Genomic DNA, 27,767 nt, shown 5'->3' on the forward strand with positions numbered 1-27,767 from the left:
CGTCTAGTGTATTTCTGTGCGTGTGATTGGTGTGTGCTATGTTAAGTGCGGAGATTGCGTGTCTACGTGGTTTGAGTGCGTGAGGATGGCTGGGACATCCCCTACACTAGTACAGCACACCGGTGTATTGGAGAGTAAACCCACAACATTTACAATATTTACACGATATAACCCAAAAACCTATATTGATGATATCGGTCGCGAAAGCCCTACGTGTTAAACTGAACAATGAATGATGTGGCAACTTCTAATGGGATTCCTGTATTATGCATTGGCTACCTAGATGGCGAACCACTCAGTCACGATGATGCTCATCTGGAATCGCTCTATACAAATGGGAATTCGGCTTTTTTTTCAAATCAGGGACACATCAATAGTGTCCCATAGAGCAATGGTGGTTCTCAACCTTGTTTGGCTACTGCTGATACCCCCCTTGTTGGATTTTGTTGCAACCGAGTAACCCCCCCCCTTGCCCGACCCCAACACGGTTCTCAGAACTAAATGTACGAATAATGAACATCAATATATTAACCAATTGTCCATCTTGAGGCATTCTAACTAGCTGCAAGTAAACTGCAAGCGATGTCATATTCTTAGTTCTTTCGGTAAAGTCACGTAGATAGAAAATAAAAATTATAAAATAAAATTAAAAATAAAATACAAATAAAAGCAAAATGCAACTGCTTATACGGGTTTCCAAAGTGAGTGGGCGGGGGACAAGAGTTGGGGGGAGAGCTTGTGAACAGCACACGAGTACCTGGTACGGTGTGTAAACATCGCCACTAGGGAGGCAAAGGCAGCCGGGCGTGGTGTTGGCCATCCACCCCCCTCGTGTGCCGTGTCAGCCTTCATAGGTGCTGCTCGCTAACAGCACTTCCTCAGCAGTGTTCAGGCTATACGGGGGGATCTTTGTGTTTGCGTGTACCGCAGTGCTTCTTGACCTGTCTCATTCTACGACACGCACACACTTACCAGCTTGCTCGATCTTCGGGGCACACCGATGCAACAAATCGCCGTGGGCCCATTGGGTGGGTGGAAATGCGTTGGAGCTTAAGCGAGAATTCACAATCCCTTTCTCATACTAAACTTTCTTTATTTTACCAAGTAAGGTCAACTGAGCTATGTAGCTCTTTTTCAGAAGCGACCTGGCCACAAATTATAGCCCAATGAAGTGGCTTATCGTGCAGAAATTGATAGCAGCCAAATATTCTAAACCCATGTTGATTCTAAATGTGGAGGGTAAAACCAAAAGATCCGGAGAAAAATCCACGCGACCACGTGGAGAAGATGTAATCTCCAGTAATACAGCAGGCGTCAGGGTCGGGATCGAACCCACGACCTCCTTCATACCAGGCGAGGTAGTTAACATCTCACCACAAAGGAGCCCTAATCTTAAGATCAAGCAAAGATCTACGACAAGAATTTGCCCAACTGCATGAGTGTTTTCGTATGTCTCTCCGTGTCTGTGTTTATGTGTCTAAGTTTGTACTTGTGCCTCTAACTTAGAAGTCACCAGCCACCCTGCTTTTCAGACTGGCTCACTAGGCACGGGTCCCACAACGTTATCTGGCTACTCAGGTGGGTCGCAAGTTGGGAACGTTTGAAAACCCCTGCCAAAGGGAAATGTAGCATTTAACATCTGTACAGTATGTTGAAACCGGTCCAGACTTGGCTTGGACTGAACCAATTTTGCCAAAATGATGAACTCCCACGTCGTAGTGCTGACAAGACATAACACGTGTTTTTGTGTGTCGATACAGATATGGGAAGGTGCATTGTCTGCTTATATATATCGTTACACATTCTCCACAACGATGTCCATTATGTCGTGTTGTTGTTAAAGAGGGTAACGTCTGAGCTGGCATGGTAGATGTCATCAGAACTCGAGTGATGCTGTGGTGGCCACTGGCCGGCAGAGAACCCACGCCAAGTGGCCACTCCTCTGCCAGCTTGCGGCAAGGCCAACGCCGCTGCTCGGGGCTCCTGTGCCTTGGGGAGTTGTACTGCACTACGATCCTCTTCAGCTACCGCTGTGACGATGATGTCCCCCCAATCTCGCCTGTTCTCCCACGAGGATGCGGGTTTAAGTAGAGCGCAGCTTCATTTCTTAGCAGTTAAATCGTTGATTTGGCGCTTTCGTGACTGCAGGAATTACTCTTTGGTTCTTTTGGTAAAGTCACGCAGAAAGAGAAAATAATAAATTAAATAATAGCATACGACGTTTCGTTTGCAAAACAAGCAATCATCAGGCACACAGCACTGTGCCCATGTGTGTGTCTCTCTGTGTCTGTGTTATCTCTGTCTGCTTACGTGTCTGTCTGTGTCTCCTGTTCTGTTTAATCTCTCTCTTAAATTTAGCAATCTTTGGAAGAACCTAATCAACCAGGTAGGGTGTTGACTGTTATGTTAGCCGACTATCTGTGTTGTATTACATTATATTTCTAAGTTTACTAGGTTTTGTTTTCTCTTTCATTTGTACCTGATGATTGCTTGTGTTGCAATCGAAACGTCGTATGCTATTATTTAATCTATGATTTTTTCTTTCTACGTGACTTTACCGAAAGAACCGAAGAGTTAAATCGTTGCTTCACATCAATACCCAGAATAGTTTTCTTCTATGTATGAGATTTTACAATATCCAAACTTTCTAAAAAACAACTGGATATAGCACGTGTGTCCATCATAAGCACCTCCGATTAGCACAGTTGGCTACGTGTGATGCGAAAGAAGTTCAACATACATACATACGTAGGTAAATTTCACAACATTCGACATGGTTATCACACAGACTTCAACATAAACACTGGTTAGGGAAACTGGAAACACTTTATGGAAAGTCCGAAATGGTTTATGCTTGATAAATAAAAACTAGACAAGAAAACATAAATTATTGAAAACAAATGCAAAATAGACAAAACGCTTTTCAGTCAAAATTCCGGTGGCAGCAGCCTTGTGTGTTCGAACTGCCATGGTCAGGAATTGCTTATGGATGGATGACAAGACGCGCAATCAACTGTGCACGCTGACCCAACAGTTGATCACCATACGCGCAGTCGCTTGGGCACGGGACGAAACGCGTTGCTGTGAAACGGTTTCTGCCCACACACTTCGTTCGTTCCTCAGTCCGCTTGTCCTGGTGAGGGTCGCGGCAGCAGCATGCATGCTGAGTAGGGCGGTCTAGACCTCCTTTTCCCTGGTGACTCAAGTTCTTCTTGGGGAATTCCCAGGCGTCCCCAGGCCAGCTGAGCGACATAGTCCCGCCAGCGTGTCCTGGGGTAGCCCCGGGGTATTCGCCCAGTGGGACGTTCCTGGTAGAGTTCCAGGGGCAGTCTATCAGGAGGCATCCTTACCAGGCACCTCCTCTCTAGCACTCTGGCATAAACTTGACCCGGGACGGTGAGGAGTGCGATTCCTCTGTAGTTGGAGCACACCCTCTGGTCCTCTTTTAAAAAAAAAATGGTAACCACGACACCAGTTTGTCAATCCAGAAGTACAGTACCTGCCTTCCATACAACATTGAAGAGGCGTGTTAACCACGACACTCCTACACTGCCCAGCGCTTCCAACAACTCAGGGCAAATCTCGTCCACACCAGCAGCTTTGCCGCTATGAAGGCCCTCAACTGCCGCAGCGACATCAGCAGCCGTCAGGGATCTGACCCCCCCAGCTGTTTAAAGGGCTGCCTACTCACTATTACCACTGATCTAGCAGGCCAGTGTGTATACCGTACAAGTGTTACGTTTCAAATAAAAGCAACACTGTGCGTCTCCCTGATTAACGTGGTCGACACCTTTGTTGTGTGCGAAAACAAATGTCAAATTGGCAAACGAATGACACTCATCGTCCTCCCGGTTATAAAAGCACCGGCAACATCACAAATGACCGCTGTGAGGGCCGAGCCAACATAGCAATCGCATCACTGAGAATTGTACAACTAAACGTTGAAGTGACTTCCTCTCCAAGATGCTTGAAGACCAACAACATGCATGGTATCGTGCTACAGGAAACACGTGGAGAATGAGGGTGACCATTCCAATACCAACGCAGAGGCATAAGGGCGTTGTATATGAAGCAACTCTTCAAGCCATTGAACGGATGACCAGACTTCAACAGTTGTTTTGCTAGTTGCTTTTCAAACACCATACGAAAGAAAGACTTGTTGTCGAGCCTTTTATACATGACACTTACAAGAGACATGAAGACACAAACCCTCATTATCTAAAACTCTTCAAATAAACAAACTGCTGCACCTGCCAGGTTTCTGTATGTCCATTAATAGATGTGTGATTACCAGTAACACAGGAAGATCAAGTGTCACTCTCCACATTGCCATGGCCACAGCAACATGTGTTTACTTAATGAATGGCAGACAGGTACAATGGCAGACAGATTCGATTCTCTACCTGGTGGTTTAAATGTCAGCTGTGTGGATGACACTGCTTGGAGGTAGGCTTTCCAAATTGGCATGGGCTAAGATTCTATCTTTGTCACGTGTGTGTCTTTGCTGATGGCCCACAAGGTGGTGCTTGAGCCGGAAAGCCATGCCGCACTCCGCACATGCAAAGGGCTTCTCGCCGGTGTGAATGCGCTTGTGCCGGATCAAGTCGAACGACTGTAGGAACACCTTCCCACACTGCTCGCACGCAAACAGCACCTCTCCTGCGTGGATCCGCTCGTGCTTCCGAAAGTACTGCAGGTCCCTGAACTTCTGGCCACACACCTTGCACTGGTAGGGCTTCTCCCCCGCTTCTCTGCATGTGTTTTGAATATAGGGGGCGGTTACTTTTAAGCGCTTAACGCAATTTTGTATGGCACTTCCACTTGCAGAGTTCATGTTTAGACTTCTGGCGTCGATGATTTCTGCATCTGTTTGGAAGTGCGGTCTGATCACGCTGGCTTCCCTGTCGGCGAGAGGCGCTGCACTGTCATTCGTAGCGATCCTGCCATTTCTGAAACAGTTTAACAGTGCTACATTCTGTTGGTATATTCCAGCGATGGTGCACGTTTTCCTCTTACCATCCTCCCTTCTGGGTTCTATAAAAAAACACAACAGAAAATCTGTGTCTTAGCGCTTCATACAATAACATTTAAATTTTTGTAGAGTACGTAAGTATGTTTGTATGTTGAACTTGTTTCGCACTGTACATAGCCAACCATGCAAATCGGAGGTGCAACTGCATCTCAAGACCCTTAATCAAAAAATGTGTAGTGACATAAGAAGGGAGGGGCTGCTGGGGGCTCTGGGACCCCAGGCGGGTCAGACACTTAAGCCTCTTGGCGTCAGGCGTTGAGTTCCCAGGCGCTTAATCCCCTTGGCGCCGCCAAAGGGGGGGCTGTGTGTGCTCTGTGGGATATCTGGGGGCGCACACGGCCCCACCCCTCGTTGGGGACTGGGCATAAAAGCGGAGCTCCCTGGACGATCAGGGCCAGTCGTAGCTCAAGACCCAAGGCCCAAGACCAGCCATCGGAGGACCCTGGGAAGATGTGAGAGCCAGTGGTGACCCTCTGGAACTCCCGACTCTACGACCTTGTGAGGGCGAGTTCCAGAGCGTAGCCAGAGTAGAGTATCTAGGCTGTGTATCTAGGCTGTGTACCTAGGCTGTGTACCTAGGCTGTAACAGAGTATCAGGAGTGTTGGAGAGTTGGAGTGTTGGACTGTTGGAGTACTGTTGGAGTGTTGTATTGTAATAAAGAAGTTACCTCTACAAGTGTCTCCAAAACCCGTTACAAATGAAAGGTGAAACGGATTTAAAGGATCTTATGTGTTTAGTTTGTTGGCCTTCCCCCCCACCTCCGATTATCATGGTTGACTACGTACGGTGCGAAAGAAGTTCAGCATACATACAGAGTACAAATACGTGATCCGAGGTTCCCGTGTGAGGATGACGTCACGAGGGAAAGGAGAGAGAAGGCGGGGCGAGAACAAAAGAGAACGTCGCAGAAAGAGAGGGGTGACGTCACCGGAAGAGGCAGGGCTATCGGTGGCGCCTCTCGGTGGGGATCGGAGTGAGGAGGACATGTGTGGCGTGAGCTCGTGGAAAATAAAGAACAGTGTGGCTCCCCCAACTTTGGCTGGTGGACTCATTACACATACATAACACATTGGCTGGGGGAAAAAAATAAATCATAATAAAAGTGATAACAGTAAAACTAGACCTCTAACTCCACAACACAAATTAAAATCATCGAAAAAACTGCCGAGACTAAACTGACCGACGCAACGACCGCACAAGCATGAATATATGTCTAGAAACGTCCCAATAGCCATTAGGTTAAGCATGCACAGTAATTACTGCGGGCTGTTAGGGGGGGCGTAGGCTTCAGTACGCCAGGATCCCCTCTACACCCTTTGAAATGTAATCTGTGTGCCGCTGCAGGAACCCACACACCCTACACTCCTGACACAATACAGGACCTTACCCTCCTCCCCGCACTCCTTCCCTCTGGTGCTTGCGGAGAGGCAGTGCCTGTGGTCAAATATCCGAGGGGCGAGGCCACACGGACAGTGCCCGTTTCCTATTCCTTTACGCACCAGGCTAACACGCTGTCTTATGCATGGTTGCCGAACGAATACATTATGAGGTCGCACTCATTACACACAAAGCACGTGCCACAAATGAACCACAATACCGAGCTGATCTCGTCAAGGAATAAACTATCATCGCAGCAGCTTTTGGCTAACCATCGAACAAAGATGGTCACTGCATCGCGAGCTTTCAAACGCTCTTCCTTCCGATATTAGGAAGCCAATGGAGCCATGAACTTAAATTATCTAGATTGAAAACTAATTTCGATAGAACTGCTTTTTACATCTAGTTTGTTGTCCTCCCCCCGCACCTCCAATTAGCACGGTTGGCTATGTGCGGTGTACAAAAAAAGTTCAACATAAATACATACAGGGAGCTGCCAATGCCACGTCAAAGCGAGAGGCACTTGCACAGCGCTTGCTGCTTGCGACTACAGCGCAAGGCTGCGAGCGTGCGGGGGCTGTGCACACCTGCATGGTGCTGCTGTAGAGGCTGCGCTGTGGCGGTAGTGGCATTGGCGATGTGGGCACTAGGGGCGTGCTGCCCGCCGCTCTCGCACGCTCGGGGCAGCGAGGCGCCAACGCAGCGAGACTGTTCCTGGCCGCGGAGACTCTGCCGTGAATCTTTCCGCACACTCCACGAAATAGCGTCGTCATGCCCGAGTGATGACGCCGAGCAGCCCGTGTTGCCGCAAGGCTCCTCCGGCGCTCCGCACCGCGTCACAGCGGACTCCACGTTCATCGACATCGAACGAGCCTCTTTGGATTTGATGTCATCTGGTAAAAAAAAAAAGACAAGTTTGTGTACACGCACTGTAGAAACCACACGGAATGGAAGAATACAGCATGTGATAATAAAGATAGAGGATTTCGTAAATGAGTAAACTTCAATCTAAATAAAATCATAATGAACACTCCATCAAAATCTGAAGAAAAAATGTATATATATTTATAAATCTTATATATAAAAGTCTCCGCGCGCTTGCGCTTGCGGGGGATTTGGCTCTCGGACGGTGGGGTTTAAGACCGAAATAATTTGGCAGCCGGCACGCCCTAAGCCCCGTGGTGGGAATAGGCTATTCCGTTTTCACGTCCGTAAATTTAAAAGTCGTTTAATTAACGAATTAGTGCCATTCTTATTTTAATTATTTACTCATTGCGCGACATCGACTGTACCAACTCACGACAATTGCGTGGGGGGGGGGCGGACCCTGCCAAGTGAAGCGCGTTCGCTCCAGCTCACGGGGACATTTTATTTTACGTGTTTAACATGGAATAAATATACAAATCACGCTGCCCATTTCTCTTCACAGTGTGATGTCCTCTTCCCCACCCCACCCCAATGCGTGCAGTCACTGCTATAAAGTCCTTAGATATTAATTTAAATTATTAAAGCGCATACATAGTATTATTCTGGCGAGGGCGCGGGGATGGTGGGGGGGGGCGGGAGTAGCGGCCCAGCCCGCAGCCTGGCAATGTCTCACCTCCTCCGGCTTGCCAATCTAGGCGAGGCCGCGGGCTCTGCACGGGACGGCGCGTCAGCACGCCAATGTCAAGTACAATTTAATTGCATCTTTCGCTAAGAACTGAAGGTTTATTGTTTACTATTATTAAACAAATAAGTTTACAAATATTACAATGATAATGTTTGTGTGCATGTGAGTCGATGGGTTTCTATGTGTGTGGCTCCATGTCTGTGTGTAAGTCCATGTGTGTGTCTGTCTTTTTCAAATGGACAACGCCCCATGTGTGCGTACGTACAAGTGTTTGTGTGTGTGTGTGTGTCAGTCCATTTGTGCGCGTATCAGTCGCTGTGTGTGTGTCTAAGTGAATCCGTGTGTATGAGTCGATGTGCGTGCAAGTCAATGTGCGTTTGTGTGTCTGTGTGTCAGTCGATGTGTGTGTGTTAATCTATGTGTGTGTATCTAAAGTAGATGTCTGTGTGTCACAGTCCATATGTCTATGTGTGTGTAGGGCAATGTGTGTGTCAGTCTATGTATGTGTGTGTGTAAGTCCATGTGTGTGTGTCTTAGTCGATATGTATGTGTGTAAGTACATGTGTGTTTACGTCATTGTGTGTGTCAGTCCACGTATGTCTGTGTGTGAGTCGATGTGTGTGTTTGTGAGTCGCTGTATGTGTGTACGTCGATATATGTGTGTAACTCCATGTGTGTGTATCTAAAGTGCATGTCTATGCGTGTGTGAGTCCATATGTGTGTGTGTAAGTCCATGTGTTTGTGTGTGTGAGTCGATATGTCTGTGTGTGTCAGTCCATGGGCATCTGTGTTAGTCGCTTTGTGTGCGTGGCTCCATGTCAGTCAGTGTAAGTCCATTTATTTGCGTGTCTGTAGGTCCATGTGTGCGTGTGACTGAATGTGCTTTATTGACCTGCTCAAGGCCTATGATACCATCAGTAGGCGTGGCCTCTGGGTTGTTCTTCATGATTTCGGAGTCCCTGACCAGCTGCTCATGATCATCAAAGATCTTCATGATGGTGAACGGACACGGGTAAAACTACCTGCCTAGGAGTCAGAGCCATTCCCTGTACACCTTGGGGTGTGACAGGGATGTCCTCTGGCTCCCTCATTATTTAACATATCTTTTGACCACGTAGTTCGTCAAGCCTTCAATGGCTGTACCTGAGGAATTACCATGTGGTACAGAAACAATGGGAGGCTGATCAATGCCCGGGTGCGGTCAAGGGATGACTCCCTATTGCTCAACCATGTTAGGTATGCCGATTCTCTGGTCATTGCTGCTCACTCAGAAGAGGAGTTGGAGGCACTGCTGCTGAACTTGGAGCTTGCCACTAAGAGGTGGGGCCTTACCATCAGCCCCACCAAAACTAAGCACCTGCCTGGGTATTTTGTACCATCGAACAATCCACCCCCACAACTCACAATTGGTGATGCGGCAGTTGTGGAGAGATTGCCGAGATTCCCATACCTGCCCAGTGTGCTTATGAGTGGCTCCGGTTTAACAGCAGAGGTCTCACTCCAAATCAGTCGAGCGCCATTATCTTTTCATCGGTTGCGTTACACTGTGTGGAAGATACCTGGTCTCTTACTCCGCACGAAGCTTTAGGTCTTCTCGGCCACGGTAATTCCCTCCCTTCTCTACGCTTGCAAAACGTGCACCGCCCTAATGGAACATCTTCGCCGGTTAGAAACATTTAGGCTGGCCTGCTAACGATCCATCCTGGGTTTAACCATATATGTGTGTATCTCTAAGTCAATGTGTTTCTATGTGTGTGGGTCAATGTCTGTGTGTAAGTCCATGTGTGTGTCTGCCTTTTTCGCCCGAGCAACGCCGGTACATACCGCTAGTTAGCATATAAACACGTATTAATGGAGTGGATAAACATCCCAATATAGGACCACAGAGCTTGGGAAATTGTTGGTAGGGCCGGTGCCGGCTGCCTTTCTGGTCCTCTAAAACTGTGCAGCGCTACAATTACTACAGCCTTGATATGCGATTTGCATCAATGACGGAACGATATAAAAATGTAACTTTATTGTACAGCAGTATCGACCTCTACAGACACCCTGACGACGGTCATTCTGGCTGTATGCAACACACACGTGAGTGTACAATGTCTACGTATTCCTACGTGTTTATGTACGTTTATATTCCCTGTACCACGGTACACGTTGAGTCACGATACTGTGAAAATGCTCCTACTCTGGAGTTGTCGTGGCGAGATGTTAACTTCCTCGCCTGGTATACAGGTCGTGGGTTCAATCGCAAATCTGACGCCTGTTGTAAATTTGGAGTTTGCATATATCTCTCTCCTCTTGGTCGTGTGGATTTTTCCCCCCACATTTAGAAACATGCATTTAGAGTATTTGGCTGCAATACATTTTCACATAATTGTAAGCCATACTCTTTGGTTCTTTCTGTCAAGTCACGTAGGTATAAAATAAAATAAATCACGACGTTTCGGGCGCAACACAAGTATCCATCATCAGGTGGGAAAGCATGGTCTGCTGCTGAGGCAGACTGAATTGTAAACCACATCGTTGAACTATCATTGGTGGCCTGGTCGCTTCTGAAAAATAACTATATAGCTCAGTGGGCCTTACCTGGTAATATTAAAAAAGTTTAGTTTTAAAAATGTATAGTTTTAGAACTCTGTATACCCAATAAGATCTGGTTCCGATATAGCTTTCATGGATCCCACCTAAGCCTACAGCAGAAAATTACTTTTGTTATTTAGTTTTTGAAGATTATAAATTCATTTATTTATACCTCTTAAAACCTTGCTCACATTTATTAAAAAGTTTTCATTGTGAAAATTCCACACAAAATCTTTACAACAAACACAGGAAATCACCGACTCACCAACGTGTATGATGACACCTGCTTCTGCGTCGAGGTTCCACGCACGACGCTCTGGGTTGTCGTGTTCTTCGCCATCGTTTAGATCTCCACATTGGGCCACGGCATCAAACATTTCATCTGCGATAGATAGCGGTACCATTTCCTTGCCATCACGGGCCGATTAGAAGAAGCCTCGCAGCACTTCCACAAAACAAACTACTCTGGGTAACGAACCCAATAGCCACTCGGGCGACCGTGCAGCAAGCGGTAAAGCAATGGGCACCGCATCAGCCGCTCAACCCAGCACACGGTGGTGCTCATCGGCATCGGCAAGTCAGACCTGGTGCTCCAAAGTCCACTTCCCTCTTGGCGATAACTAGCACGTTATTTTACTTCGGTCCATACTTTCACAGCGTGGAAGGGACAATTTTCCCGCACCTCCGATTAGCACGGTTGGCTATGTAACGGTACAAAAGAAGTTCAACAAACATAAGTGCATTTCTCGCAGCGGAACCAAAAAGAGACTTGGCTCATCCACGGAGGCAAGCACCTGCTGCATGCCTCCGAGGAGCACCGTGGCCAGCGTCAAGGCAATGGGAACGCGGGGCGAGTTGGCCAGCGTAGAAGGGAGCAACATTGAGAGAGTACAAGTGCAGGAAATGAACCCAGGGGATCGGATGCATTGCCCACGCATTGTCCAAAACGATCGGCGCGCCACGTCTACCCCCACGTCACCTACAAACGTTTGCATCAACTACGAACATTTTCCCTGTAGGCGAGATAATGCAGGGCACAGCCAAGAACAAGGAAGGAGTGGGAAACGTAAGGGATTGTGGATACGCCAGCAACACGGCACTAGCCGGATCTAGTGGGGTGGTGACACGGCAGAGGTTCGCAGTTCCAACCCGGCAGGCCGCTCTTGTTCATTCTGCCGTGTGTAGAAACCATCAAATGCTTGGCGCCATCTGCTTTGTAGTGGACGTTAAAGATCCCGAGATGTCAATTGAAGAGGAGTAGCGCGTTGCACCGGTGGCATTATGAAAATGTCCCCAAATTTTAATAACTACCAGCAAATTACTGAATGAGGAAATCACACGGCAATTGTCGCCCCCTGCTGTAAAACTTAAGAAGCTGTCCTGAAAAAGAGCATTGATAATTATTCCACTTGGGTATACAAGTGGAATAATCATAAAACTTGTACCCACACTGCACAACAGCATAGAAGCAGCAGGCTTGGGAAAATATTTTTAGAAGTAAAACAATAAGGCAAACGACTCCATTCACATGAATGCTGCAACATTGCAAAGTCCGTTTGCATGCATATAGATAGGCGGATGTGACAAGGCTGTCACCGACAAATGTTCAACACAAGACTAACAATGCGTGTTCATATATTGCTGCTCAAAACAACAGCTAGCACATGACTCGGGTGGTTTAATACACGCCACGTCCAATATATTAGATTTTTGCACAAGTAACATATACGCTTCAGCAACCCCATGTTACGGTGTTCAGGAAGTTCTAATAATCGCTTGAATGGAAGACAAGCGAATGGTTGACGTGACAATACAAGGTGAGCTTCCGTCCCTCGACGTCAGGATTGAATCCAGGACCTCCTGTATACCAGGTTAGGTAGTTAACATCTTGCTACAGTGAAGGAATGGAGCCGAGTGAACCCACAACCAGGATTTGACCTCATAGCCGCTCAATCTACTGCTGAGGCAAATGACCGGTTAATCACCCGGTCGTGAGGTAGACTCCGACATGCAGGCAATGAAACGTTGTCGATAAATATTTACACAAAACAATTAAAGCATGCGACACCATACCTATTGGGGACCCTCCAAACGAATCGTCTCTTGAGATGTCATCTTTTTCGACTTTTACCTCCACCAACGTTTCGGGTGTTTTAATGTCTCCAAGAGTGACCTCCAGCGCCGGCGACAGCCTTGCGGGACCTGGGGCCTTCTCTCGAGGCGAGGCCATTCCCCTGGGCAAGCTGTCGTCTTTTTTCACAAAAATCCTCGTGGGGCCTGAAACGAGAAATTATTCATTGGTATGCGCAGCAACATTTGAATCATTCACAGAGTTCTGCACGATTAATACTCGGAGTTAAACGAGTCACGATTCTCCACTCAAGCAAGTCTAAACTATATAAACTATTATCTTTTATTTACCACTAAGCTGCTATGTTTCTCTTTTTAAATCCTTTATATTAAGTTCACTTGCTTGCGCGCTTACGACCGTGCAAATCTTTCGGTCGTTTTTTAACCCACTTCCCGTGATCCAATCGAGCTGACATTTTGCACACAGACTCGTTGTGCATGACAATTTATTTTCTTGAAATTTTTTTTCCAAAATTTTACACTTTTAGGAAAAAATAAATTTTATTTAATTACCAATTGCTTAATGGTGGCAGGCAATCATCTGACCCATAGGTGGCAGCCATCTCAAGCCAGAGGACGAGAGGACTCTAGCCGCCACGCATATAAAGAATTTATAGTGAAAAACTTTGTTTTTACGGGTTAATTTTTTCAGAAGCAAACTGGCCACAAATGATAGCTCAACAAAATGGCTTATCATGTAGAAATTTATAGCAGCCGAATTCTCTAAATGCATGTTGATTCTAAATGTGGAGAAAAAGCCATCCGACCATGGGGAGAACATGCAAACTCCAAACATATAGTAGGTGTCAGGGTCGGGATTGAACCCATGTACTCTTGTATGCCAGGTGAGGTAGTTAACATCTTGTCACCATTCGATCAGCTACTTTTACCATCCATTGTATTATCTGTTTGTGTCTCATTTGTAGTTCTTTCACTTGATTAGCATTAAAGTAACATGCACATATAATCCGGATGTAGTTTGTACAAATTAAAAACACGTTTGTGATTACGTGTGACTTGGTGTGTATCGTGGGCCTTAACGGTCAATACGCAGACGAATCGATGCATTCTTGCACCCCTAAGGCCGTTAAATTCATATTTTTAACACAATTCAGCATCAACGCTTACCATTATATTTTCTCTTCACTTTTGAATTTCGCAAAATACTAATCTATTTTTTAGTATTCGTGTTCGGCCTAATTTTAACAATCAAACAAATGATGTTCTGGCACCAGAACTGACCGTAATCGGACATTTACTCTCCATGGTTACCGAGTGCTGATCATGACTCATGCCATGTATCGGAAGAGAGTGGCTGTGCAAGTCATCACGAATTCCACCCAAGAACTACAGCTTCAAACATTCTACAGATGTTATGATTACAAAAAAAACAAAGAAACACACCCATGTCACTTCGATATTTACCTGGCTCCAGCAGCGCCTCCATGTTCTCCTCGTGCGCATCTTGAGAATCTTCCGTCATGCACGGATCGGCCAAAGTCTCATATTCCTCAGCTTGTTTCAATGAGACACCACGAAAGAGACCCAGCATATTTCATGCATGATTAGAGTGCATCAGATTGAAGTCGAAACGTGTGATTGTGTACACCATAAAGGTGGTATTCCAAACACCGATCATCAACAAATCATTTTTTGCAGGCAGACCATCAAACCGTTTTGAACAAACGCTTCCAATGACATCACATTAACTTATGGTATGGCACGATTGTGAATATCTGCAAACGTCAACAAATACTGTACACATTCAACTCTGCAACACGATGTATTCAACTAAACAGTAAATTCCACAGTCCCTCCATCACCTGCGTTTGAGCAGACTCCAGCATCCGGGTCCTCCAGCGTGTCCATGTAGAGCGCAGGCTCCAGACAGCTGAACCTCTCCGCCGACTGCTGCAGCTCCTGGCTCAGGGTGCTGAGCATAAGAACGATGGCTTCCAACAATCCACTGAGAAAAGGCTGCAGCGGGGGGCCGGAGTGAGACCCGGGCAGCAGGGAAAACCTGCCGCTTCTCTCCTGTCGCTTGGTAAGCAGCGCTTCTGTGGCTCTGCGCACTGCGGCGTAGAAAGCGAAAGGCAGCCTCTGCTTGGCGGCAGAGAGGAACTCAGCACGGATCTGCGGCTGCTCGACGCAGGCCAGGAAGGATTCATAGTCGGCGACGCCGAGCTCCGCGTCCACGGCCTCGACGGCGCGTGCGCTCACGCCGTGGGCGGACAGCCACCCGGAGAAGTCTTCTCTGGGATTGATGGAGACTTCAAGCATAGCCATGGCAAGCAACGCCGGACCACCTCACCGACCTGCAGCGTGGAAACATCAGTTCACCGGGACACCGCATGCAAAGACCAATGTAAGGCAAGTATGTCATGATGCAGCTGAAGCAGCTTAGATATCGAAATTTATAAACACTCAGATTGGATCAGATCCTGAGTGACAGTGCATTTACCAATATCCAATTATCCTGCAGTGAACAATGAAGCCTGTTGCTAGACTGGGAAAGCCCTGGTCTACTCGACTAAGACCTTTAAAATTAGATTGTGCATTTATTGTATGAGAGACCACAACGACACATTTATTGGAAACATCATTCATCGTTAACCTACGATTTCTTACAAAGAACGTCTACAGTATGCCACACAGTGCTCTAACACCGAACTCAAGATTAATTCTTAGCCTCTATAGAAACCCAAGATTACTCTGATGCAAAGTCTGACAGAAGACCCAGATTGTCTGGATAAGATAGATAAGTCCCTGGCAAATGTTGTTGCTGGGAAAGGTTCTGGGCGCGATCGCCTCCGTCCATGTCGAGGGGCAACCTGGCCACCTCAGTTCTCCTCGTGCACACTCAGGAGCCATCAACTTTCCTCGAGCGGTGAGAGAATTTGCTCCGTAGGATGTGAGACACTTTTACGGTACCCGCTTCATAAACCCAGCAGGCCACTAGGCATGTGCTTAACATATCGCTCTTGTTCGCTGCCTGTACTAATTGGCAAGTCAGTGAGGAGCACCTGCACTAATTAGGCAAGTCAGTAAGGCGTGGGAGCGGGTAGTTTGTGATAAACTACCTCAGGGGGTGATGACCCTGCCTTGCGCGAGTCCCAGGCACAGCTGGCCCGGCTGTCAGTACCTGGTAAGGGCCCCTCCCAGGGTTACGCGGTTTTCTCACTGCCTCGTGAGCGTCTCGGGAGAGTCAATGGCTAAGGGAGTAAACCCCAACAGGAAATCAGGAGTGGGGCCCCTCAGGCGGTTTTGTGACGCACAGCGGCACATTCCCGGCAGCCCCTGCAGCCAAACTGGCACCAAACGTCGTGCTACGCACTCGTTTGGACCTCACCAGCAGGGCTGATGGGGGGATCCTGACGCATGGGCAAACCCAGGATTTCCAGAATAACCTTCCCGGGCTTTGCCCCAACAAGAGGTGCAAAAATGGGGAGAGGACACTCCTCGGCCACCTAACACTCTATTCACCTCCGGAGATTCATGACCAGTTCTATGAAGAGCTTCACAATATTAGTAGCAAAATCCCCAGCTCTGAGCACGTTTCTGTTGGGAGACTTCAATGCAAGGGTTGGGGCTGACCACGACGTGTGGCCCGCATGCCTTGGCTATCACGGCATCGGAAAGATGAATGCCAGTGGCCAAAGACTACTGGAGCTTTGTTCATACCACAATCTCTGTATCACAAACTCATTCTTTCTCACAAAACCATGCCATAAAGTATCATGGAGACATCCAAGGTCTCTTAATTGGCACCAACTGGACCTCGTCATCACCCAACGAGCCCTCCTCAACTCAGTACTCATCACACGCAGCTACCACAGTGCAGTCTGTGAGACACCGATCACTTGCTGGTATCCAGCAAGGTCAGACTACGCCCCAAAAAGATACACCACCTCAAACAAAAGCGCTACCTACGCATCACCTCTGCCAATACCTCCCTCCCAGAGCTCACTCAATCATTCCAACACAGCCTTGAGCAGTCCCTACACGACACACCAGATGGAAGCGTGGAGACAAAGTGGGCGTACATCAGAAACGCCATCTTCAATGCAGCCATCAATAACTTCGACAAGCAGACAAGGCAGAACACAGACTGGTTTGAGGAACACCTGGCTATATTGGAACCCATCCTCCAAGCCAAGCGCATGGCGCTCCTGAAATACAAGCAAGTCCCAAGTACAGGATCTTTAAGGGCTCTGAAAGCTACCCACCAGTGCAGCTCAAACGACCGCCAGACGCTGCGCCAACAACTACTGGCTGAACCTCAGCAGTAGGATCCAACTCGCCTCTGACACTGGCAATATCCGTGCCATGTATGAAGGCATCAAGACAGCCTTTGGTCCAAACATCAGGAGAACTGCCCCCCTTAAATCCAGCACAGGGGCCAGCCTGAGATGGCTTGGACACGTGCGCCGCATGCAGGATGGCAGGATACCCAAGGATGTCTTGTACGGCGAGCTGACATCAGGCATACGGGCCACTGGTCGCCCAGTCCTGCGCTTCAAAAATGTCTGTAAACGGGACATGAAGAGCTGCGACATCAACCCAGACGACTGGGAGAAAACTGTCGGTGACCGACTCAGCTGGCAGCAGGCTGTGAAAACAGGCTTCAGGAGAGGCGAGGAGAAAATACACACTGCTTGGCAGACCAAGAGGGAGCGACGTAAAGAAAAAGCAATAAATACCTCTGGAGCTGCCACCACATTCATTTGCAATTGCTGTGGCAAGAATTGCCACTCAAGGATTGGCCTACTAAGTCATTCTAGGCGCTGCAAAACCTACAGCTGACCACGTAAGGCGTGAAAGAATTGTCTCTCGAGACACACAGGCACAGCCCTATGAGTAAGGTGCAGCTGCACTAATTAGACAAGTCAGTGAGTGCAGCTGCACTAATTAGACAAGTCAGTGAGATGCAGCTGCACTAATTAGACAAGTCAGTGAGTGCAGCTGCACTAATTAGACAAGTCAGTTAGAGGCAGCTGCACTAATTAGACAAGTCAGTGAGTGCAGCTGCACTAATTAGACAAGTCAGTGAGTGCAGCTGCACTAATTAGACAAGTCAGTTAGAGGCAGCTGCATTAATTAGACAAGTCAGTGAGTGCAGCTGCACTAATTAGACAAGTCAGTGAGTGCAGCTGCACTAATTAGACAAGTCAGTGAGTGCAGCTGCACGAATTAGACATGTCAGTGAGTGCAGCTGCACTAATTAGACAAGTCAGTGAGATGCAGCTGCACTAATTAGACAAGTCAGTGAGTGCAGCTGCACTAATTAGACAAGTCAGTTAGAGGCAGCTGCACTAATTAGACAAGTCAGTGAGTGCAGCTGCACTAATTAGACAAGTCAGTTAGAGGCAGCTGCACTAATTAGACAAGTCAGTGAGTGCAACTGCACTAATTAGACAAGTCAGTTAGAGGCAGCTGCATTAATTAGACAAGTCAGTGAGTGCAGCTGCACTAATTAGACAAGTCAGTGAGTGCAGCTGCACGAATTAGACAAGTCAGTGAGTGGCAGCTGCACTAATAAGACAAGTCAGTGAGGTGCAGCTGCACTAATTAGACACGTCAGTGAGGTGCAGCTGCACTAATTAGACAAGTCAGTTAGAGGCAGCTGCACTAATTAGACAAGTCAGTTATAGTCAGCTGCACTAATTAGACAAGTCAGTTAGAGGCAGCTGCACTAATTAGACAAGTCAGTGTGGTGCAGCTGCACTAATTAGACAAATCAGTTAGAGGCAGCTGCATTAATTAGACAAGTCGGTGATGTGCAGCTGCACTAATTAGATGCTGCACGCGAGGCATCAACTCTGCTCGGGTCACTTCAGCTGCGAGGGAAATGAATGAGACGGCGAGGGGGGACTGGAAGTTCGCCTGCACGCAACTTCCAGGGAGCGCAGCATCCCCTGCATGGCTCTGTCGGGGTTCAAGGTTTGACAACAATCGTTAACATTCTACAGCACAGCTGCAGACCGGCGTGTGGCTGCTGTGAGGTGGTGTAGCGGGTAGCGCGCGGCCATCCGGCCAACAATGGTGCCTTTTATTAGAACCGGTCCTGGGCCTCCTCGAGGTCGACTCCGCCTCAAATGCGTCCCTGGTGCGGTGTGTAAACATCGCCACGAGGGGCTGGCCACCCCCCTCCCTCGTGCGCCGTGCCGACCTTCATAGGCGCTCGCTAACAGCACTTGGCCCCGACAGTCCGTTAAAGCTACACGGGGGATCTTTGTCTTTGGTTGTGAGGTTGCGAATGGGGGGCGCACGAGGCTGCTCGAGGTGCGCGTCGACCTCCACTCGCACGCGAAGTTGACCCCCAGCGCGGTGCCCGCGAGGTCAACAAAGGGAGAGGGTCACGTGGGGTCATGTGACTGGTGGGTGTCGTGATCACGGTATCGCGGCAACAATAATCGACCCCACGAACATTTGTCTCATTTGCATATTAATTTGTTTTAAATACACCTTACTCTTTAAAAATATATATTCGTTTTTTTTAATTAAATGAGGGTCCCGAGACAACTGGACCACCCCGTACAATGTCCTATCGTGTTGTTGTATTGTTTGTTGTTGTTGTATTGTTTGTTGTATTTTGTTGTAGTTGTATTGTTGTTGTATTATTGTATTTGTTGTTGTATTGTTTGTTGGTGTTACGTTCTGACCGCCCCTCCTGGCCACCTGTGAACGGGAACTTTATAGCTCATCAGATTCCTCCACTACAAATAATGCGATTCAACTGAGGAACGCGTTGGGCCGAGCAACCCCAGGCAACCACCGACTCCGTCCCAGCGCTCGACCGACCCCGAGGCGCCGCCCCCCCCCCATAAATCGACTGCCCAACACCTCGTTCAGAATGGGCCCGCCACAGAGACGTGATGTTACACCGCAGGCTCACGACCGCTGTAGCCACCCCACCATTAACCTGGAGCACCCCCACCCCCTGTGCTCCCACGGGGGTGTTGGAGGGTGCTACCCCCGACCGCCTTTGTCTCCCCCGCGCTGCTCAGGTTAGGCAGAGTTGGCCCAGCGCGGAGGTGAGGGGGGGTGCCGGGACAGTCATGGACGCACGGAACCGCCACCGTAAGGGGGGTGTGGGTCTCAGTTCGTCACCACGGCGTGAGCCCGGCGTGAGACAACTCAGCGCCGCCACGACCACCAAGGCCGCCACCACCACAGCCACCTCGCCACTCACCGCGAGCGCCACGTGACCACCGCCACCACCGCCTCCCGGAAGTGACGATACCCCCTTCACCCCCTCCACCCCTTCCCCCCCGCGGAGGTCACGTGTCACGCCATGGGCGGTGTCTTGTGGGGCAGCCACGCTGTCACGTGACAGGGGTGCTATGCCCAACGCTTGCGTCAATTGAATCAGAATCAAAATCTGTGTTCATAGTGGAGGAATCCGATGAGCTGCAAAGCTCTTTTTCACAGATGTCCGGTAGGGCTCGGTCAGAACTTTACAACAACAAACAATGCACAAACACGATAGGAGTGCAAAATATTGGTAAAATTGTGCAGGGTGGACCAGATGTCTTGTGACCCTCATTTAATTCTCTAAAACTTTATATGTTTACTAGCGAGAAGTACCCGGCGTTGCCCGGGCAAAAAAAACACACACACACATCGACTTGCACACACACAGACATCGACACACACGCTCCAGTCTCAGCAGCAGCGTCTCCAACTCCTCCTCTGAATGAGCAGCTATTACCAAATCATCGGCATACATAACATCCCTTGATCGCACCCGGGCATCGATCAGCCTCCCATTATATCTGTACCAAATGGAAATTCCCCCGGTACAGCTATTGAAGGCTTCACGAACTACGTGGTCAAAATAAATGTTAAATAATGTTGGAGCCAGAGGACATCCCTGTCGCACCCCATGATGTACAGGGAAAGGCTCTGACTCCCGGCCACGTAGTTTTACCCGGGCCCGCTCACCATCATCAAAGTCCTTAATGATCGTGAGCAGAGAGTCAGGGACTCCGAAAGCACGAAGAACAACCCAGAGCCCAGCCCTACTGATGGTATCATAGGCCTTGACCAGGTCAATAAAGCAGAGATGTAGGTCTTGTTGGAATTCCCTACACCTCTGCTATAGCAGACGGAGAGAAAATACGGCATCTGTGCAGGACCGCCCTTTCCTGAAACCGCATTGGGGCTCCGCAAGCCTTTCCTCAGCGTGCCTAGCAAGGCGATGTTAAATAATCCTTGCAAGGTAATGTTGACTAAACCCCACACACACAGACAGACAAACAATGACATTTATAGGAAAAAGAAAAGTTAAGTTAATTTCAAACGGAAATAAATATGCAAATGAAAAATGTTCTAGGGGCCCATTAATTGGGAGTCACAATACATCTGGACCACTCTGGATTCTGCGTATGTGGCTTTATAAAGGGGACGGGAGTACGAGACGACACCAATGATACTGTCTAGATCTTTCAAGGATCTGTGAGCTCCTCACACAATCCAGTCTGGTTAAAGCCAGGATGTATCATAGGCAGGCCAGCCTGAATGAGTAAAACTAGCACAGATCTCCCTTTATAGGGCTCCACGTTTATTAAGCATAGAGAATGGAGGGCATAACTGTGGCTGAGATCCGGAGCTTCGAATGGAGCGACAGGCCAGGTAGCTTCCACACTTTACCCAGCTGATGAAAAGATAATGCCGCTCGACTGATTCGGAGTGAGACCTCTGCTGCCAAGCCGGAGTTGGTCATAACCACACTGCACACTGCGCATGTATGGCAAACTCTCCACTCTCTTTACAACTGCCCGATCATTCATGGGGAGTTGAGGGGGTGGTGTATTGCATTACACAAATGACCCAGGCAGGTGATTCATTTTGGTGGGGCTGATGGTAAGGCTCCACCTCTTAGCAGAACACCCCAGGAAAAAAAACATCCAACTCCTCAGAGTGAGCAGCAATTACCAAATCATCAGCATACAGAACATGGTTGACCAATAGGGAGCCATCCCTTGATTGCACACGGGCATCGATCATCCCTCCCATTGTATCTGGCCCAGATATAAATTAATCTAGTACAGCCATGGAAAGCCTCTCGAACTATGTAGTTAAAGAAGATGTTAAATAATGTGGGAGCCAGAGGATGTCCCTGTCGCACCCCAAGATAAACAGGGAATGACTCGGACTCCTGGCCACACAGCTTTACCCTGGCCTGCTCACCATCATAAGCATAGAGTCTGGGACCCCGAAAGCACAAAGAACAACATATAGCCCTGGTCTATTGATGGTATCATGGACCTTGATCAGGTCAATAAAGCATAGGTGTAGGTCCAGTTAAAATTCCTACATCTCTGTTGTGCAGATAGAGAATATGGCATATGTGCAGGACCGCCTCGGCCTGAAACACATTACATTGCTACAAAGACAAAGATCCCCCCTATAGCCTGAACAGACTGTTGGGGCAAGTTCTGTTAGCGAGCACCTATAAAGGCCGGCACTGTGGCACACGAGGGGGTGGGTGGCCAGTACCACGCCCAATCGCCTTTTTTCTCCCCAGTGGCGATGTTTACACACCGCACCAAGCACTAATTTGAGGCTGAGTCGACCTAGCGGAGGCCCAGGACCGGATCAGATATTCGTCACTGGTATTGGACGTGAGCGAGAATCGAACTCGGGTCGCCGGGTTCGTAGCGCATTGCGCTAATCGCTGCACCACCGCTCCCCATCCTCAGAAGCGCCCCACTCAACCACAAGCACCGCCCACACAGAGAGAGCAGCCGCCTCCTCACCGCCTCAAGATGAGTGACACGGATGGTGCCGTTTAGCCGGTTGTCCGGCTATTATACAAGGTGGTGCGTGAGTACAGCAGCAATAACAAAGACTAAAACATCAACAATGCAGAGAACGAATACAGTATCTTAAGGAATATTGCACAACGATCAAACGAGGCATTTAACAGTCGTAAATGAAACATGCAAATCGAAAGTGCAAATATCATGAGCAAGAGGCGTCAGAAAGTTGGGTATGGGTGCACGTAAGCTCGTTGTTTTGGCATAATTGGACATAAAGAGCGGGAGTGAATGAAACAAACCAAGCTGTAGATCGTCTTCTTCCGTATGACTGCTGATGTAGATGCAGAGCACCAACTACAATCTCACATTCAGGTGGTCAACCCAGACAATCAGGGCAGGAGCAGCGGAGTTGTATCATCGCTGCGGTCTCCGTATTTATGAATCGGGCATTGCGTCGTGATACGCTGTAGGGTCTGTTCTGGATGACCAGTCGCACACTGGAGAGTTTTTAATTTTCCATTTGTGCATCGGGTATCCACATCTGTCATGGTGTGTGCAGTGGCTACGGTTTAGGGTGGACCATGTGCTTCGTGGAAGATCAAAACCAGGGAAAGCTGTAGAGGAGTGGAAAGGGTCTTCCAGAAACGCAGGAAGACGTTTTACCAAACCAAGATTTAACAAATAGAATATATAATTGGATTACCTAGGCACTTCTGAGGATACGAAAGTTATAGGAACTAAGTGGTAATTTAGGTATTTGGTGCATTTTCTTAAGAGGCCTATTAGGATTAAGACAGCCCCAGTGGTGGTATCCCATGATATCCAGGAGGAGGGAGATCTGAGTTAATGTCCAGGTGTCAATGATGATGTGCATGGGGACGTCAAGGGCAACATCGATATCGGAGTCAAATCCAGTGTAGTAATGAAATCAGACATTTTATTGTAAATTCGGAAGCTAGGCGGTAGATGGTGCTACAGTACAGCAAATATCTGGGCAGGATGGTGGCTAGCCCGCCCACTGCATACATCTCCACCCATTACGCAGTTATCCCCCGCCCACTCGTTGGGTAGCTCCACCCAACTACTCAGTCCCGCCCGTGAACTTTGACAAAGAAAATGGAAAATTGACAGGAGTGCAAGTAGGCATGATGGAGAGGTGCATGCTTGAAATAACCATGAGACAGAAAAATAGATACAATTAATTAAGAGGCATATTGACTTTTAAGAAAAGTCGGTGGACTTGGGCGGGACAGAGCACGAGAAGGGATGGGGGATGGTGGCCGGTGGCTGAAACGAAGGACGAGGTGCCAGCAAGGGCACGCCCCGTGGTCCAAGGGAGTCCACTTCGGGGTGCCAGCAAGGGCACGCCCCGTGCACCAGGGGACGTCCACTTCGGAGACGTAGGAGCATCAGCTCGTGTGTAGGCGATGGATGTGTGTATGTTGAACTTCTTTCTCACCGTACATAGCCAACCGTGCTAATCGGAGGTGCAGGATGATTACAGTGCAGGACAAAGGTCAGCTTTTATTCAGCAGTGGACTATGTCTCTGCAACCCTCAAAAACGCTAAGATGCCTGCTAGCAACATCAGCAAAGATGAGCGTTTTGAATTAGCCCAATTAAAAAAGAGGGATGACATTTTCATCCTCTCAGCCAACAAAGGCAATGCCACTGTCATCATGGACAAAATAGAATACAACAACAAAATTAAAGAACTACTCAACGATGACAGCTATACAAAAATAAAAAGAGACCCCCACCAACAGCCTCGTCTCCAAAACCAACAAAATCATTTCTGCTTCAACCGCATTAATTGATCAGACCAAACAGTTCTCGTTGAAACCTTCTGCAGCCAGTCCACCAAGATTATACGCCTTGCCAAAGATACATAAAAAAGATGCACCTCTTTGTCCCATTGTCTCTACTATCAACTCCCCCACCTACAAACTGGCTCGTTTTTTGTCTGAAATCCTACGGCCTTTCACTGGAAAAACCACCTCTGCGGTACTAAACTCTACTGACCTGGTATCGACAATCAAGGGGATTTCCCTGTCCCCAGACGACCTGCTTGTCAGTTTTGATGTGGTTTCCTTATTCACCAAAGTTCCTGTACCTGACACCATCGCAATCATTGAAGACTTGGTTCATCAAGGACTGAATACTGGGGTACCCCCCCTGGTGAGACACTGCTTAACCAATACATACTTCACCTGGAATGGAACTTTCTACAAGCAAACTGAGGGCACCCCAATGGGCTCCCCCCTATCTCCGGTTGTAGCCAACATTTTCATGGAGAAATTTGAGACTGACGCCATCCAGACTGCCACTCTATGCCCGACCTTATGGAAGAGGTACGTAGATGACACTTTTGTCATCTGGCCACATGGCCGGCCTGCTCTAGACCAATTTCTCAACCACATCAATTCCATACACCCAGCCATCAGATTCCCCATGGAAGTCGAAAAATATGGCAAGCTACCCTTTATGGATGTCCTAATTAAAAGGAGACCTGATGGTTCAATGAGCCACTATGTCTACAGGAAAGCCACCCATACGGATGCTTACCTAAAACCGGATTCCCACCACCATCCATCCCAGAAGAATTCCCTCATCAAGACTCTATACCATAGAGTCCAATGCATATCCGACCAGGAACACATTACCAGTGAACTCAAACACGTACGCCAAGCTCTTAAGGCTAATGGTTACTCCGACTACACAATCCGCAAAGCCATCACTCCAACCATCAAGAAGGATCCTGTTGAGGAGCCTTTCAAGACCATCACCTTACCTTACATTGCTGGGGTCACAAAAAAGATCTCCAAAATCCTGATAAAACACAAGATCCAGGTCCAATTCAACACAGTACATAAAATCCGTGATCTGGTCCCATCTGTAAAAGATGTGGTTCCAGACATACAGTACCCTGGCGTCTACAAACTAAGTTGCCTCTGTGGTAGCAGTTACATTGGAGAAACCAAACTACATGTCTCGGACCGCATCCGTGAACATAAAGCAGACTTGAAACACGGTAGGAAAAACACCTCAGCCGTGGCAGATCACTGTTACAATTCAGTGGGCTCACATGATATTGACTTCTCCAAGACAGAGGTTCTCTGCAAGCCATCTGGCTACCATGAGAGATTCGTTCATGAGGCGATCCACATATACAAACACAGAGACAATTTCAACCGAGAAGATGGATTCTGGCTTAGCAATAATAAACCATTTTGGATCTTAACTGATTGTGTTCACGTTTACGGTGACTTTCAGACCGCGTTCCACTCACTGGCATTGGAATGGATTCTTTGCTCCGCTGCAAGTTTCCCTCGACTACTCTCCCATTGAAATATTTCGTTGCTTCCTCTTAGTATCTTTCACACGACGGTCAACGGTACAGTGTATAATAACAAATAGTATAAAAATGTATATGCTTAATACAATGTACAAAGTAATATATAGTATCGTAATTGTATAGTGAATATACAGCAGTGTGATATACATTAGGGTGGCTAGAATAATACATAGTGTAATATTACAATGTATAAGGTATAGGGTGGTTTATAGCAATACAGTATACAATTTAATGTTGGGTTTGTCTATGGCAGTATATAATACGGTGTAGACTCGTGTGATGTAAGAGAATAAAGTTTAGATGGAAGCATATTATATTTTTTACGACGTAGAATTGTAATGTATTACTTACTGTTAGTAACTCAGCTTATTGTAGAGTATATTTAGTATACTGATGATACTCTGTAGTTTATACTTTAGTTGTTTACGTGGTGGTTTTAGTTACTGCAGCTACATACTATTAACACTTCTTCCCTTTATTAATGCTACCCCTATCCCCTCCCTTTGATGCTGCTAATCCTGCATAATGCACGGGCATAAGTAGTACTAATCACATACCTGTATTTCCCATATCCCCTCCCTTTGATGCTGCTAATCCTGCATAATGCACGGGCATAAGTAGTACTAATCACATACCTGCATTTCCCATATCCCCTCCCTTTGATGCTGCTAATCCTGCATAATGCACGGGTATAAGTAGTAATAATCACATACCTGCATTTCCCATAAATATGCTAAATTCCTCTTGATATGCAAATTATTTTGTCAAGGCGCCCTTTCCCCCCCTTCCAACCCAGCTTATATATATGCTCCAAGCACGTGTGCTGTTTCATTCAGACGCTGTCGCCTCGACAGACCTGGTTTTCACCTGAGGACGGCTGCTTGCGTTGTGGCCGAAACGTCGTGAGAATTATTTTATTATGTTTTATTTTGATTATTTTATTACTTCCCTTATACGTGACTTTACCGAAAGAACCAAGAAGATGAATCCCTGCAGTCACGAAAGCTTTAAATCGAAATTCAGTGGACTATGGTTGATGATGGTGATCATGACCATCATTTATTATAGCTAATATTATCACCATCAATTATCGTCATGCATTATTACCATCAACATTATCATTATAATTTGTGTCTCATTTGCATCATCACTGCCATCTTCACGCGTGAGTGCGCGCGAGTCGGCTTTCCAGCATTTGGCAGACAGCTGTGACTTTTCAGTAACAACGTAAGTTTCTCTAAAGTCTCTGAACAAATATTTCACGTCTGTGGAATGACCACCAGCCCTCCCAACGATTCACACAGGCCCACTCCAAATGATGATTGACGCCATTCCCAATACTTTCCACGGTTGTTGACTGTCCTTACCACTTACTTTGAGTGATTACACAATTGTGCCATGCACGTGGCGAAATGGTCATGTTTTTACGGAATTGGTCGTCGATGAATAGGGGATGCGTTATTAAATAAGAACATTTATCAGTGGTAATGGGTATTTTTGAGACCAAATGTGCCAGCAGATTCGTAAAAAAACACAAAATGAGCATCAGTACTCGGATTCACTGCGTATGATTAAAGCAATAATGTAAGAAACTTACATATACTGCTGGAATAATCAAGATCACCACGATGTATACTTGTGTTATTTATTCCTCAATACATGGGGGAAGAGTGGTAGCACAGTGGATAGCGAACTGCACTTGGAACTCGGTAACCTGAATTTTATTCCTGGCCATGGCTAACATCAGTGGCGAGTGCCATCTGAAACCGTCCAGTGTCCGCACCCCGTTATCAACCAGTACTGACCAGCCGAGTGAAGTATGGTTAAACAGTCCCCAAAGACCAACATAGCATGCAGAGGCTTCAGCGATAGATTGCCAAAGGGCTCAACATTAATATAAATTAATCTAAAGCACTT

General features: G+C 47.4%; 1 protein-coding gene across 2 annotated transcripts; it reads right to left on the reverse strand.

Moving 5' to 3' along the window:
- Positions 1 to 2,807: 2,807 nt before the first annotated feature.
- On the reverse strand, positions 2,808 to 19,978 carry LOC144723402 (uncharacterized). Of its 2 annotated transcripts, XM_078602165.1 has the most exons (7): positions 19,925 to 19,978; positions 14,556 to 15,047; positions 14,158 to 14,247; positions 12,676 to 12,879; positions 10,868 to 10,984; positions 6,998 to 7,303; positions 2,808 to 5,034 (listed from the first exon to the last, which is right to left on the reverse strand). In XM_078602165.1, exons 2-7 carry the CDS (start codon positions 15,016 to 15,018, stop codon positions 4,412 to 4,414), a joined length of 1,803 nt encoding a protein of 600 aa, XP_078458291.1. In that variant the 5' UTR covers positions 15,019 to 15,047; positions 19,925 to 19,978; the 3' UTR covers positions 2,808 to 4,411. The 2 variants fall into 2 exon arrangements, with proteins under 2 accessions (XP_078458291.1, XP_078458292.1); XM_078602166.1 differs by lacking the exon at positions 19,925 to 19,978 and having other exon boundaries at positions 14,556 to 17,730.
- Between the last annotated feature and the right edge of the window lie 7,789 nt (positions 19,979 to 27,767).

The sequence above is a fragment of the Lampetra planeri genome, chromosome 17 (genome assembly GCF_965212315.1).
Source record: "Lampetra planeri chromosome 17, kcLamPlan1.2.h2, whole genome shotgun sequence".
In the NCBI taxonomy this organism is placed as follows: Eukaryota; Metazoa; Chordata; class Hyperoartia; order Petromyzontiformes; family Petromyzontidae; genus Lampetra; species Lampetra planeri.